A 14,808-nucleotide genomic window follows, 5' to 3' on the forward strand; every position below is an offset into this window, starting at 1 on the left:
GCCATGCAGGGAGAGATTCCTCCGCTGGCGTAAAACAGGCAGTCAATGGAGCAGTGCTGATCTACACCAGCTGAGGGTCTGGTCCATGTGGGGTGTGTGTGTGTGTCACTGCCATGCATAAGCGGAGTAGGGGCCAAATTTTCCTCTCTCCATTGACTTCTGTGTGGGTTACTCTGGGATTACATTGCTGGAAGAAGCTGATCTAAGATCTTAATGTAATCCCTGCTATTCGGCTCCTTTAACCATTAAGTATTTTAATTTAATATTGACACATGGTACTATTAATCTGACCACAAACAGAGAAAGCATCACGGCAGCTGGAATGCTGCTGGGATCCAACAATGGCCCATAGCAGTAGGAGGGCAACTGCACCCCGAATAAGAACACCAACCTTCCATCATGAATGCAACCCTCAGCACACTACCTGGGGCCAGAACTCCCCTCCCCAGAACAGAGAAGGCCCAAGAGATTGCACGCAGCAGAGAACAGTGAACAACTTTTCAATTAAAATCAATGACCTCAGCGACAAGATACTTGTAACCTCAGAACTGGTTGAATCCATAGCAGGACGCAACGCCTAGCAGACTACCTGTAACGGTTTCACCTCTCTCACGGTTGGCTTTGTTTTGTCCGTCTGTCTGGACACGCAGAGGGCAGGCAACGAAGACGAGAAGTGTTTGGCGCTGTGACAGCCCCCACATTAAAAATATTCATGCCATTTCATGCCTAGGGACCCCTTGTCAGCTCTGACCCCTTCCCCACAGAGACCGGAAAGATTAAAGGATAAAGAATCCACTCAGGAGAGAGAATTGCTCACGTATGCTCCTCGCTTGGAGGAAAATAATACATCTCTATCACTGAAGGCGTGCAGGGTATTTGTATTTACCCTGGAGAGCCACGGCTGAACTGAAAATTTCTGGAAGCTTTGAGATCTCACTATCAGAAGAAGAGGCTGGAATGGACAGCTCTGAAATCTCCACAGTGTTAGTCTGAGTTAGTCAGTCGGTCCCTGAAATTGGCTGTAGTCCCATATCCTGCACGACAAAGCTCTGTTAAAAACTCTTTCCAGGTCTTCACTGGTTCAGGTTCACAAATGGCTGCAGATTGTAATGATATACGTTTACTTGAGGTATGTTATTCTGTCGTCTGTGCGAGATAGTGACTGGGTGTATTCCCAGTAAAGAGGAGAGTCAAAGCTGGGTAGAAGTCTGTAAGTGCAGGTGTATAATAAACCCATCTTGGTTTAAGACAGACTATGATTCCACACATCCAGTTGAAGAAAGTGGCAGATATCTACACTAGGCTACTAAACGGAAGCAAACCTCAGCAGACCGTCCTGCTGAGATAGGAAGAGAGACAGGATTCTGCATGTAGGAGATGAATTATTTATGCAAAGGTAGTTGTGACTAAAGAATGCCTTCTAAAAGAAATAATGCATTGTCAAAAGAGTCTCCAAAAGCTCTTATACGCTGAGATTCTATCCCTCCTACATAGACCATAAGCAACATTGCAATATCCTGGTCAAACCTTCTGGACCAAGCAGGGGAAGAAAGCAAAAGGCAGGGGCACAGCTTCTGATCTTTGTAACCCAATGGCTAACGCTGAGACAGCTCATAAAAAAATTAAAATAAAAAAGCAGCATATACTACAGCCACTGTCAGAAAAGGGCAAATTCATTCCTGTTGTAACTCCATTGAAACAGGCTGTTACACCAAGGATGCATTTTGATTCAGCCTCAGGAGTCTCATGTTATAAAGAGATTAATGCAAAACCCAGCACAACATAGGTTGTGGTGGGAGGGAAAGCAGACCAGATATTAGGTGAGGATATTCTCCCTGCTACAAGAAAGGGTCAAGACATCACGGGCCCGTGGAGGACAGGAAATACGGTGTGAGCAGCAGTGTCAGGGACATGCGGGAAAGAGGGATTCCTTCCCACCCAGGGAAATGCTATTGCTGCCTAGAGAGTACACACTGCTGGTTTATGAATGAAGCGGAGGATGGCAGGAGTACAGAGCACTGGGAGGAAGCTGTGCAGGCAGAAGGGCGTATCTGTGAGTTCTCAATAATTAAAGACCTCAGGGATGACCTGAGGATATGGCAGGTATTTATCCTCCTCAACAGCGATTCAAGTGTCGTGCCCAGTCGTTTGATGTGTTTATGTGCCCCGATGCATCTGCCAGGGAAGGAGGATGGGCTTTATTGCATACAGAGCCCCGTGCTTGTTGCGGGTGTGCAAGCGGTGGGGAAAGAGAGTCAGAAAGCCTGCTGCTTCCTTACCCCCCTGCCTGACTGATTCCAGAGTGACCCATATCCAGGGCCTGCTCACAAACCTTTCCCCAGCTTTCTCTTCCCCAACTGGGTAATGGCAGCAGCAGGTTGAAACGTGACTCCGCAGTTCATCCTCTGTTGTTCCTGAAACGGCACCAGTTCTGCACTGAAAGTTCACCCATGGACACAGGCTTTTACTTTTTACCTACAGAGCCCATCTGTGAGCGGCAAGAGTGTTTCTCTTGCGGTGAGTCACCTAAGGGCAGGGATGGTGAAGGACTCGGACTGTGACCTTCCCCCAGCCGGTGACACAAGGTGACATTTATTGCTTATGCCAATTAGCATAGCGATCGTTTGTAGACAACCCGTAGAGCAAGGGGATCTCAATGCCACTTAGAAAAGCAGCATTTTGAGAGATCTGCTTTGGCCAGCACGCATCTGTGATCAGCTGGTCCGGGGCAGGGACTAATCCATATTTGACACTGGTACTGGGAAGGTGCTGGACGTCAGAAAACAATGAACGCAGCAAGGGAGGCAGAGAAGGGAGTTGGGGAGATCCGAAGTGTCAGATGTAGACACCGACGCATTAAGGGAGAAAGGCCGTGGGAAATTGGTTTGTCATGAAGACTGTGCATCTTTCTTTGGAAAATAACCAGGCAGCTCAGTAGGTTCTGGGTTGTCTAGTATGATTACGGTAGGTTGAGAATGATCGTTGCAAAGTTCCAATGGGGGTGTGTGTGTCAGTGTTTATTCAAAGAAACCGAACACCTCTTTCACATTGCAAGCCAGCTATTCCTATTCTCATGTCCATTGACCACCCGCAGGCCTTGCGTGGATCACAGTCGTAACTATCCGTCTCCCTGATAACAGGGAAGTAGTATAAACGAAATGAAGGTTCTCAGCTGTTTTATGCGTTAAATTACATCTCTGTGCAAACAGTTCTACAAAACAGCTATTAAACCAATTTCCCTGTAAAACAGTTATTTAAAGTATGACTCTGACATCAAGCATGTTTCAATTTTATGACTAAAAATGGAAAAAGATAATGGGTGTGAGTAACTGCAGGTGAAATCAGGTAGCTAAATGGCATCATCGGCTCCTGGTCAGAATGACAGGCTCAGAATTACAGCGGGGTCCAGGTAACAGCCAGGCCTGCCTGGCTCACATTCGTTCACGGAAAAGTGCTTTTACGGAGGAGATGCAGGAGGGTGATGCTCTTAAAGCATGTCCATCCTGGCAGCTGCACATGATAACACCACTGAACCCTGTGGGAGTGGAGCATGAGCTGGGGGTGATTTGGTCCTTTGAAACGACAAGGATGTGTTTGGATGAATCCTTCGTTCCACTCCAGGATCCTTGCAAGGGAAACTCACTTCCTAACAGACTATTATAACCTGCTGCATTTTCTTCCACTGAAAACATTTTGAACTAAGAATCCCGGGAACAGGAGAAAGGATGTGAGACTTCCTCAGCCTATGTTCAAAAAGCCCAGTCTCTACTCGACAAAATTCCTCCTCTAACTCAGGCTGAGCAGTGCGCGCAAGGCCGTGGGAAGCCCGTCTGCTGCCAGGTGGCGGCTCTCCGCAGTGCGGGTTGTGGAAGTCTGCTTGCCCCACTGGGGTTTGCTGGATTTCTACAGCATGGCAGATGTTTTGCAAACCCCACGGCGCAACCTGCACAGTTCACAAGACTCTTCATCCGGTGGCAGTGCTGTAGCTTAATGTAAATCAGTCTGGGATAGTGGAAAAGAATCCTTCTTTCTTCATACAATTATTGATCCCACATGCACAACTAGAACGAGAGACAAGACCAATCTCCACCCACGCAACCAGATCGAGGAAGAACAAGGATATCAAACGCCTTCATATTTAATCTCTTCCCCTTTCATTCTCTGACAGAACTGTGTTGCGGGGACAAAGTGCAGAGAACAGACTAAGCTGCATGTTAACACAGAATGTGAATGTTAAGAGGAATCTTTCAAACCTGTAATATACCCATTATGTCCTGTGCTAGGATTGTCAGTGATAAAGTTTCCGGATTGACTAAAAAAAAGTTTCCCCCGTGCCCAAAGCAAATCCTGTGATTCTTCAGGCTACCCAGCTGCTGTAGGGTGTATGTGGATTTCTAATGCATAAATGTAAACTGAAGGGACATTCAAGAGAAGTGCTTGTGGGAAACAGGCAGCAATACTGAATAGTCGTTAGAGAAAAGCTCTACAAAAAGAAAAGTGGATTATTCAGCTGGTCTGATTTATCCACTACCAGCCTCGCCCTAGTAAAAAAACACCTTGTTTGTGCTGGTCATAAACAAGGTCCCCCACCATGCTCCTTAATCAAGAACGAGAGAGAAAAGGTAGGGTAATAGCTCACTGCTCCTGCAGCCTTGTTACTCGGCTGTGCCTCCCTCCCTTCCCAGGAAGGTGGGAGACGGGACTGCACCAAGCACAGATGTGCCCACGTGACCTTTGATCTAGCTTGAGAACCAATAGCAGTGAAGCCACGACAGCATGGGACGTGTATGCACCACGGTCATGGGTGTGGCTAGAGAGACCCATAGGTGGGGCTAGCTAGACCCACGCTAGTCTGGATCTATTACACAAGCTGTGATCACACCTCCTGATTGCTGTGCAGATGTGCCCTAAATGTCCAATGGACAGCCATGCCTGCTTCCCACTGGAGCCAGAACGCACATTATGCATGTGGAGATTGCAGCGAAGCACGGCTCAGCTGGAGTGCAGTTCCCAGACAGCCATAAAGACACCCACAGCAAACACAGTGGAGGAGTTCAGTAGGTAGAAAGAGCCACGTTAGACACACATTCTGGGCCGGACTGGGACACTAAGGCAGAAGGTCCATGCTCGGCCCAGGCTACTGTGGAAGAGGTGTTAAAGGCCTGGCAATCGGACTTTTACAGGCTAAGGGGATCACAGGCCTCCCGGAAGGAGATGCCCGTGTTAAGCACTCAGCTGACGCTCCTTGCAGGGTAACAGCAGCGGCAGTCAGTCAAAGCAGAGCGAGCTGCACATGGCGCCCCTTGGTAAGGAGATGCAGCCCGGAGGGGAGCGTGGAGCTAACCCAAAGTGCAACACCTCCTCCTGGAGCTCCCCACTGCGCAAAGAGCCAGCCTGCTGCCCCGCCCCTGAAGCAGCCCCAATACATACAATAGCAGCTCAAGGATACGAACACCTGGGGAATGGAGGCTGTTCAGAACTCTGAATGAAACATCCTGGGACGGTTCCCCGCAGTCAGTGTCTTCCGGCTCAGGCTGGGAGAGGTCTCTGCAAAGGTGGCCCCTGGCAGCACTGCCTGGTTCGCCAGCGGCTTCCTGCCCTATTCCGGTTTCTTGCCTTTGGGCTGAATTGGGGGGGCCTGCCCCACACCCTTGGCACTACCTGCCCCAGCCCGCAGCCGCCTCTCCCCAGGGCTCGCCCTGCTCAGTGCCCTGCTTGCTGCACCCTAGAGGTAGCACATGGCAGGGGGCTGGTGCCAGCCGGCTGCCCGCGCCGCTCCCTCCCCTGCCCTTGACATGATCCAGGAGTGCAGCCACAGGCAAAGCTTGTGCTGTATCAGTGCACGGGCTGTGGCCCTTTAAAACTCTTCCAGAGTGCAGCTGACTCCCACTCCACCTCCAGGCCAGGCTTTGGCTGCAGCCTGAAGTTCCTTGCAGCATCAGGGGAGCTTTCTTCCCTGGCTCTGGAGTGGGGGTGCTGAAAACAGCTCCCCCCTCCCAACAGCACCCTTGGCTTACAGGAACAGTGCAGACCCCGGACGGCGTGTGCTCTGCATGCCGACCTTGCAGTACAGACAGTCTTTACTTTCATTCCCCCCCACCCCCCCCTCCACTGCTGCCGGATTGCTTACTGCCAGTTTCACAGGGTGTTGGGTTGACCGGTCAGTTCGTAATTCTGGTGTTCGTATCTTTGAGGCTCTGCTGTACCCCTCCCTCTGTGGCTGCCTAGTTCAGTTGGTTTGCACAGAGGGGGCAGGCTGGGACCAGGCCTCTACACTTCCTCTGTAGCTCCTTTTAGGTGGCTTGCATCCTACGGTGTGCTGGCAAGGGGCATGGCCCCTGTCCCGGGTCTGACGGTCCAAGGTGGAGGGAGCAAAGAGCTTTCCTCCCAACACCTTGGCGCCTGGCCTGGCCTTGGGGGCACATCAGATATTAAAGCACCAGCCCATTGATTTGGTTAGTTGGGGTCAGTCCTGCTTTGAGCAGGGGGTTGGACTAGACGACCTCCTGAGGTTCCATCCAACCCTCATCTTCTACGACTCTATGATTAATCTTCTATGAATCCAGGAGGGGGTGTAGTGCTTAGTGGGTTTTGGTTTTTTTTATACTTTCCAACTCATTGCTAGGAGCCAGGCACAACTCTTTCTATTTACATGAGCCAGGAAACAAATGTAATCGGGAAGGCAGTATGGCCCTGGGGGCTGAGACTCAAGAGACATGGGATCTATTCCAAGCTCTGCCACTAGTCTGCTGAATGACCTCAGGCAAGTCACTGCCCCCTGCCTCAGTTTCCCCATTGGTTAAAAACAGGGACAGTGATTCTAACCTCGTTTGTGAAGTGCTTTGAGAGGTAGTGACGATAAGAACTAACTGTCATTGTCTCTGGTGTAAACTCCAAACACACATCTCCACTTAAAGGACACGCACACCAAAAAAAAAAAAACCCAAAAGAACAGAAACTTGCACTCAATCTGTTGAGAAAGGTGGCCTGTTTCAAAGTAGCTATGGCCTTGCTTTTGAGTTCACTTTGGGACAGAAGCATTCCAGATAATGCAGAGCCACCTGAGAGTGTCATACCAATAGGAAAAGCAGACACAGCCATGGGGCAGTTTCTCAGGCTCGTCCACGAAAGTTAAAGTGTTCCTTTATTTGCTCAAAATCTCCAGACTGCCCTTCAGCATAAACAGCCATTACATTTTTAATTAATTTTCAGATTTTTAGAGCGAGGCTGTGAGCATGGTTTGCCATGTGAAGTAACACAGAGCTCAGGTATGTCATTTCACACTATGCACAGCAATCTTTCTAGTGGATCTTGGCACCAGTGAGTTTGGATTCAAGCTGAATTGATAGGAATCCAGGCCCTCGGAGGTGCTGTGACCCAGATCCTCACAGGATTGTGGCTAAACACCTCTGAAGATGTGGCTCTAGATGTCTTTTTGAGATACCATTCAAAACTAGCCTGTGTTTCATATTAAGAAGATGCCTGTCAGCTTTCAAGCAAAGAATATCCCAGCCATCCAGTTTATTTTAGGATCCACTTCCAACACAGCCTGAATATTAAAAATGCATTTTGCACACGTCTCTGTCAAATTCCATTGTATTCCAGTCGATGGTTTAACAAGCTCTATTATGGGGTGGAAACTACATTCAAAGATTTGAATCCTATTTTCTGCTGTATCCTCCAAGGCCCTGTTAACAAAACATATCAAGCAGATTTGACAGTGAATTGAAAGTGACATGTATCATTCGATTGGAAGTCTTGTTTACATGGTTCAAAAGCTTTGAATGTAGCTTTCATAAATTCTTTGCTATCAGTCAGTTTTGTGTTGCTTAATTAGTTGTTTGATAAACACAGCCTGCATTTAAAGGCCTGACCTATGAGCTAGATATCCCTGAACTACAGTTTCCTGACTCCCAGTCAATGCTTTCTATTTGATCCTACTTGCAGGAACCAAGAGTAAAGCTGGGTAAAAAAACCTGGAATTTCCATATCCCAGACAAGTTTGCTGTTTCAACCTTTGTTTTCAACCCTGATTCGGGATGAATAACAAAGTTCTGAAAAACTGCAGGTTGGAGATGTTGAAACACTTTGCTTCGAGTGAGTTTGACATTCAACTGCATCTTCCTTGGGTGTCACAGAGTCTCATGCAAGTTGTAGTTTGGGTGCCTGGTGCCCCCCTTCTTCTCTATGGGCTGGGCTCACAGGCCAGACCCTGTAGCAGCCATGTGACTCCCATGATGCACTACACGGCTCAGTCAGAGGGGAGACTGCATTATCTCATGGAATATGTAGTCTGGCCACGGCACCTGGCTCAGAGAAGATAAGGGCAATTAAGTGCCTGAACTACAACTCCCATGAGGTACCATTGCAACCTAGGCAGATGCAGTTCAGCGTCAAACTGAGCTGAAGCAAAATATTTTGTTTCCATCCCCCGCCTTTCCCCCAAAATAAAAAAATTGTTGGCAAAAATTAAAAATTTTCCACTTAGCGGAAACTGCATTTTCCATTGAACAATCGTTTCAATGGAAAATTCCCAGCCAGCTGTAGCCTAAAGCTCTTTAGAAGTGCAGAGCACTTACCATTAAACAAGTGTGGGAGGCGACATTTTGTAGAGCTAAGGTGTTTGCCTGGCAAACTGATATGCAATAACAGCCCATGAAGTCTGGGTATCATTGCGTTAGCCCTCCTCAGCGGAGGTATCAATGACGAGTTTGGTTTTTGGGGGCTGGGGAAAACATCTTTCCTATGAACACTTTCTCATCTGCCCTGTTAGTCGGGATGGCCAGAGAGCAACATTCTTCCCTTGTAAGAACAACAGATAATGAATGTCTTGCATAAACGAGGGATTTTTGTACAGAAGATTAAAGCCTGCAGTAAGAGAGCACAGCAACTGCTTGTATGAAATGTAGTGGATGTCCATGATAGGTTCTCCGCTATCACTTCAGCAGTATGGCCGCATCAGTGGAACTTATGTGGGCACCTAGCAGCTAAGAGATGAATGGTTTTCAGTTCTTTAGGCTTTGAGCAACTGTTTTCTGGCCGTTAAATTATTATAAGCTTACATGCTCTGACCCCGGAGAGGTACACGCAGCTCCAGGGGCTCCCTGCGCCTCTGCTCCCTGGAAAAAGCCCAAGCATGTGGACTGCCTGATACCGCCCTGCAGGGCTCTGGGCAGGAAAGGCACATCCCAGGGCTTCTTCCCCTGGCTGCAGCCTCACAAATCTGCCTTCTGCTTATTAGCAACTCTTGGATAATGGCAACTTTTTTTGCTGGCAACCCAGGGGCAGCTAATAAACAGAATCGACTGTGTTCTGCAGAACAAAATGGCAACAAAGTCATGGAGAGAAACTACAAATAACGTCGCAGCATTTCCCCCGTCTTTTTACTTCCAGCTGTGTTTAAATAGTCTTTTTTCCCCTCTCACATCTAAGTAAATCAGCTGAGCTGGTCTTAAATCCTGCTGCCATCTTGCACAAATTCTCTGCAAGAGCATGTGTTCAATGAAGCAGTGATAAAGTAGCAATCCTCTGGCAATACTTTTCGGATAAGGGATGAAAATCACTCTCTGCTTCCTACCGATCTAGAGAACAGAGACAGGGCTGGGACCAGTCGGCCAATTCAGTGATGCTAAATCAGGGATGAATTATATGTTTCCACGCACAGCAGCAGTTGCTGCCCTTTTCTATACGGCATGACAGTTTAAATTCTCTTCAAAGTTTACTACTGAATTTTTCTCCACTCCCACAACTTATAGACTATTCTAAATCTTCACCTTTTATGGTGGAGTAGCTTGGAAAGCGGAAAAACGATTGGCAGGATGGCTGACAATAATAAATTACACTGCTCAGATAATTCGATCCCCCTTCTTTCTCTTTCTGACACAGACGCCTTTTTTCCCTTCCAAGGAGTGGTATGAAAGTCTGTGTTAAGAGCTGCATGCAAAGAGCTGCATAAAGGTGGCCATTTGTGGCACACAGGAAGTTTCACTGGTCCTCCAAAAGCTATGAACAGAGAGCTGCATGTTCTTTAGCGCCATCTATTTTAACTATTAACATGTATACAGACAGACAAGTCCTTTAACAGTACCCAGAGACCACTCAGGATGAAAACACAAAATTCTTGCCAATAATCCCAAATGCACCCGAAAAATCCAGATTCCAGCAAGAGCAGAATGTGGCTGTCTTAGTCATGCACTGGTATTTCTCACAGAGAGCACAACATGAACTGTACACATTGTGACCTCTGCACTTGCTTACAATTCATTTCCAAAAGCAACTCAGGATGCTGATTTTGCTTTTAGGCTCTTCTAAGGTCACAGATGGTCTCTCTTCTTGTGGTTTACCCTGACATACTTGATCTGCCTATATCCTTGAATTAACAGACCTCAGATTTAAACACAGGTATGGAGTTTTGACAATACAAACATTTCCAGCTTTGCACTGTTATGTATTTTACACAAATGTGCACATCAATTCTATATGTGGATGTAAATATGTGAAGCTGGAATCATACGGAATCATGCCCTGATTTCTTACTAGACTGAAATGTACAAAGTGAGGTTATAAAGACTGTGCTATAAAAACTGTGCTATATGACAACATGTAAACAACTACGGATTTAATGGTGACTAGTCCTACAAATTAATTAGTACAATGAAGACCATTAATTACCAAATGTTGTTAGTTGCCAAAATATTACATTTTTTAAAAAAAGGAACGTAATTAGAGAAGTGTGTTTTCTAATTATGATTTATTGCCTTGGAATGGTGCAAGTGATATGTCTGAATTAAATGTTTGAGTATTATTGTGTGAACTCTTCCCTGGTTTCAAATTAATTCTTTTATTGCCTTCCAACTGTTTTCTATCATCTGAAAACTGGAAAAATAAGCCTTTTATCCAATATACAGCTGCTGAAGGGAACCCTTATCAAAGTTACAATATGCTACATGGTTGCTCAGTTTTAAGGCAATTTTCAAATCTCCCTTTAATGCAACAGAAAGAGTCTAAATTGTATCTATCAGACTAAATCCAAGTCATTTTTGTAATGGGCTCAAAATAATGGATGTCAAACCCATTGAGCAGTTTTTTGTTTCTTGAGGACTGTCTAAAAGTGTTCTGAAATGCAACAGAGTAACCAATGAGAAAGCTCACTGCAGGGAAAACACTTTGGATCAACCACATCATACTGTTTATTATTACATTAACTGGACCCCTAATCAATAATTGTGCCGCTAGACCATTTTGAGGCCACAGTGCAACACAGAAACAACTGAACTATTAAACCCTGTAAGATCAGACTAATTGCCTTGGGAAATATCTGTGGACTATTGTGCCCATCAAGGCAATTTCAAGCACTCGGAGAGAAACATAAAAAAAACAGCAATCACCATTATAGAATCTTACATATTTTCCTGGAAAAGTGGGGATGGTTTTCGGAAAGGAAGGAGGATGCAAGTTACACTTCAAGTGTAAAGTGCGTTGATCAGAAGATAGATGTAACCACTAAAGCAGCGTAACCTGCATTGTTCTGATATTCCCTGAGGGTGTGTTCCTATGCCATTGAATCCTATGGGAATTTTGTGGTTGATTTTCAGTAGAGGGGCATTAGTGTGTAAAATGAGCGTAACTTTTGCTCACGGTTAAGCAGGAAGGAGGGTGTGGCAGGGGAAACAAAGAAGTGCAGGTTTTGTGGGCTGTATGATAAGACAGATTTAGCGAGTATCCCTGCTATGCCCACACCTCATGGCCCTTCAGCATGTAAAGTGCAATAGTTTAGGCAAGAGGAGAATCAGGCTCAAGGAGAGTTGCAGGAGATGATGGATTTGCTTGATGTAAAACCGGAGTGAGATGAGAATCAGGCCCATTCAGCACACCTACCGGCTACCAAATTGACGCCAGTTCCATGGCTCTGTTTCTTACTAAATTTCTGACACCTGGTCTGTACCTGAACATTAGATTAGCCTAGCTACATTGCTAAGGCTGTGAAACGTTGTATGCTCCTTATGATGTAATGAGGCTGACCTAGCTCCCATCGTAGACGAGCTTGGTCAACAGAAAAGTTCTTCCATTGACCCAGCTACCACCTCTCGGAGAGGTGGGTTAACTACATCGCTGGGGAAAAACCCCTCCATTGATGTAGGAAGTGTCTACACTACAGCACTACAGCGGCTTGGCTGCAGCACTGGAATGTAGACTTACCCTGAGCTAATAAAAACAAAGATTTCCAGCTCTATTTTCTCCTATGGGATGGGCCTCCCCCCGGAGGATGACATTTCCCATAAGGCAATGTGCTGATTGTTCTGTGGTGCATCAGAAGAATCACATGCGTTTATGTGCATTACGGGAGACACTCAGGCCAGGGTATCAGGCTCCCAAAATGCACCTAGACTCATGTAGCTCCCATGATGCACCATGCATCTTGGTCAGAGAGAAATCAGCACATTACATTTCCCATCAACAAGTCTTCCAGGCAGCCCAACTCACAGGGCAGAACGGGGGCTGGAACAACAACTCCCATAAGGCAATGTGCTGATAGGGGAATGCAGTTTAATGTTTTGTTAGGCTGGCGGTATGCTGAGAGCACTGCCGATCATGGTTACCAATATGGCCTCACCGTTTCCTGGTGCTCCATCTGTCTGTATCCATCTGTCTCCTCTAGTTTTATACTTCGATTGTAAGCAGGGATGGTCTTTTTCTGTGTTTGTACAGCACCTAGCACAATGAGGTCTTGGTTCACGAATAGGTTCCTAGGTGCCATGGTAATACAGCTGATAATTAATAATTGTTGAACTGATTTGAAATGAAACGAAACGTTTTGGGTCAGTTAAAAAAGTAAATATTCCAATCCAGGTTGAACCTACCCCAAATGAAATATTTCAGCAAAGTCAATTTTCCAAAAGAAAATTTTGATTTTGCGGAAACTGCCTTTTCTGTCAAAAAGTTGCCAACCAGCTGTAGTTATCGTCGAGTCGCTCATGAGGACTGTAACACTGGACCGGTTGAAAAAAAAAAATGCAAAGAAAAAATTATTGTTCACCAAGTTCTCAAAGTGCATATCTGCTGGTAGTCTGGGGAACGTGCTGACAAAGTAGGAAATATAAATTTGTTAACATGAAAAAAATTAGATGGTGCTAGCCAACTTGGTGAATGTCCCTTTGATGTATAAATAGCAAGTCTAGACAAATATTAGAGGGGAATGGAAGGAGAGATGTGATTTTACGGCCTTAAAATGTCCCAAACACAATCTTTTCTGAATTGCAGACAACGTGGTAAGTGCCCTATTTAGTACCAGTTGTTATTCACTATATTTATTAGTAAGTAAACGCAGTACTATGGCTATTAGTATAATTAACTTTAATACTAACCACATCTGTGCTAGTCCCATGGCTAGGATATACCGTGCCAACATACCAGGTTTAAGTATAGTAGCTGTCAATGAAAGGTTTATAATTTTACCTTTTGACTCATTTTACTGAAGCATTTGTGTTGTTTTGTTTCTAGTACAGAGATGGCACCAATTACTTGCTAAGGGCCAGTGCAAAGATTTTAATGACACCCACTATAGCAATGTGTAAAGCTTTTCAAGGTCTTTGCTATTGTTAGGTCACCCCGTAGATTAGTGACAGTACCCTCAAAGAGCCAAATTCTCTCTCGTTTGCACTCCATGTCACCCCAATGGGCCACATTCATCCCTGATATTTCTCCACTCACACCACCGGTCTGGATGGAGGAGAGCATTTGGCCCAACTGACCTCAATAGCAAGGTAGAGGTATCCATCAGGACAGAATTTAACCCAAGAGTAAGAATATGAAGTATTTAGATACTTTATGCAGGAGAACACATTTAGAATAGCACTAAAATGAATGCACTGCAGAAACTTAGCACAGATTTAACTGCTGAACCATATTTTCAGATTGATTTGGTTGAAAGCCACTCTGAATTCATTTGTTGGCTTTCAGAGCACATCCAAAGAGATTTGAATGAGACTATTACTGCATAAGAGGCCATGCAACACCTGTTCATAAGAAACCATTGTGATCTGGGTGCATGTTTGTGTATTTCATGCCCAGCAATTGCCCCGCCATCACGCCTTACCTCGTAATAACTCTGGACTGCATTAATAAAAGCTTCATCAGCCACAATCTGCGTTTCTCCATTGAGAAAGGCCTGGAATCGATCCTTGACTATCTGGAGCTGCTGTTTGCTTATCTGCAAAGACATTTCAAATGAGAAGAGATGAGTTAGCAAAACGGAAACTATGGCATTAAAATAATCCAATAAAGAACCTTCTATAATATTCCATCTCGTAACAGCTGGGCACCCTTGCTCCATGCCAGAGCGACAACGAGACACACCTCTACCATGTGGTCTTTTCCCCATTGCAGTAACAGAGGTTGAATAAGCTACAAATACCTTCACCCAGGCAAGTGGATTCATGCCGTTGGCCACTCCTAAGAACATTTGAAAGAATTCTGGGCAGCAACTTGCCACATCCACATTTTCTTTCCAACACAAAATGCACAAAAATTACTACCTCTACCAAACTGGAACTTTTCTGAACAGAACAACTTAACTGAGTGTAATATGAACCCCCGGAACACAAGGTATTTGTCAGCTCACTTTTTCTAGTTTTCTTTCCTCTTGTTGTTTAAAAAAAAGTTGGCTGATGAAAGTTTGTGCACTAAATAGTTAAGTACTGAATACATTTAAGGGAAAGAACTCTTTATAAGAACGCCTGGGAGAAAGATGCCGTGCGAGTGCAGAAGGAGACTCGACTAGGGCAATATTAAACTGGATACCCAGAATGG

At 45.6% G+C, this 14,808-nt stretch overlaps 1 protein-coding gene across 7 annotated transcripts in view; it reads right to left on the bottom strand.

Annotated features, from left to right (window-relative positions):
• The window catches only part of CADPS (calcium dependent secretion activator), a 332,826-nt gene that overhangs the window by 250,157 nt on the left and 67,861 nt on the right, over nt 1-14,808 (bottom strand). For all 7 annotated transcript variants that reach the window (XM_067541603.1, XM_067541583.1, XM_067541594.1 and 4 more), the window contains exon 2: nt 14,096-14,209. In XM_067541603.1, the coding sequence (XP_067397704.1) occupies nt 14,096-14,209 (114 nt within the window). The remainder of the gene's footprint in view (nt 1-14,095; nt 14,210-14,808) is intronic.

This window comes from Emydura macquarii, unplaced genomic scaffold, assembly GCF_026122565.2.
Source record: "Emydura macquarii macquarii isolate MOO-44397 ecotype Brisbane River unplaced genomic scaffold, CSIRO-AGI_Emac_v2 contig_71, whole genome shotgun sequence".
Taxonomy (NCBI): Eukaryota; Metazoa; Chordata; order Testudines; family Chelidae; genus Emydura; species Emydura macquarii.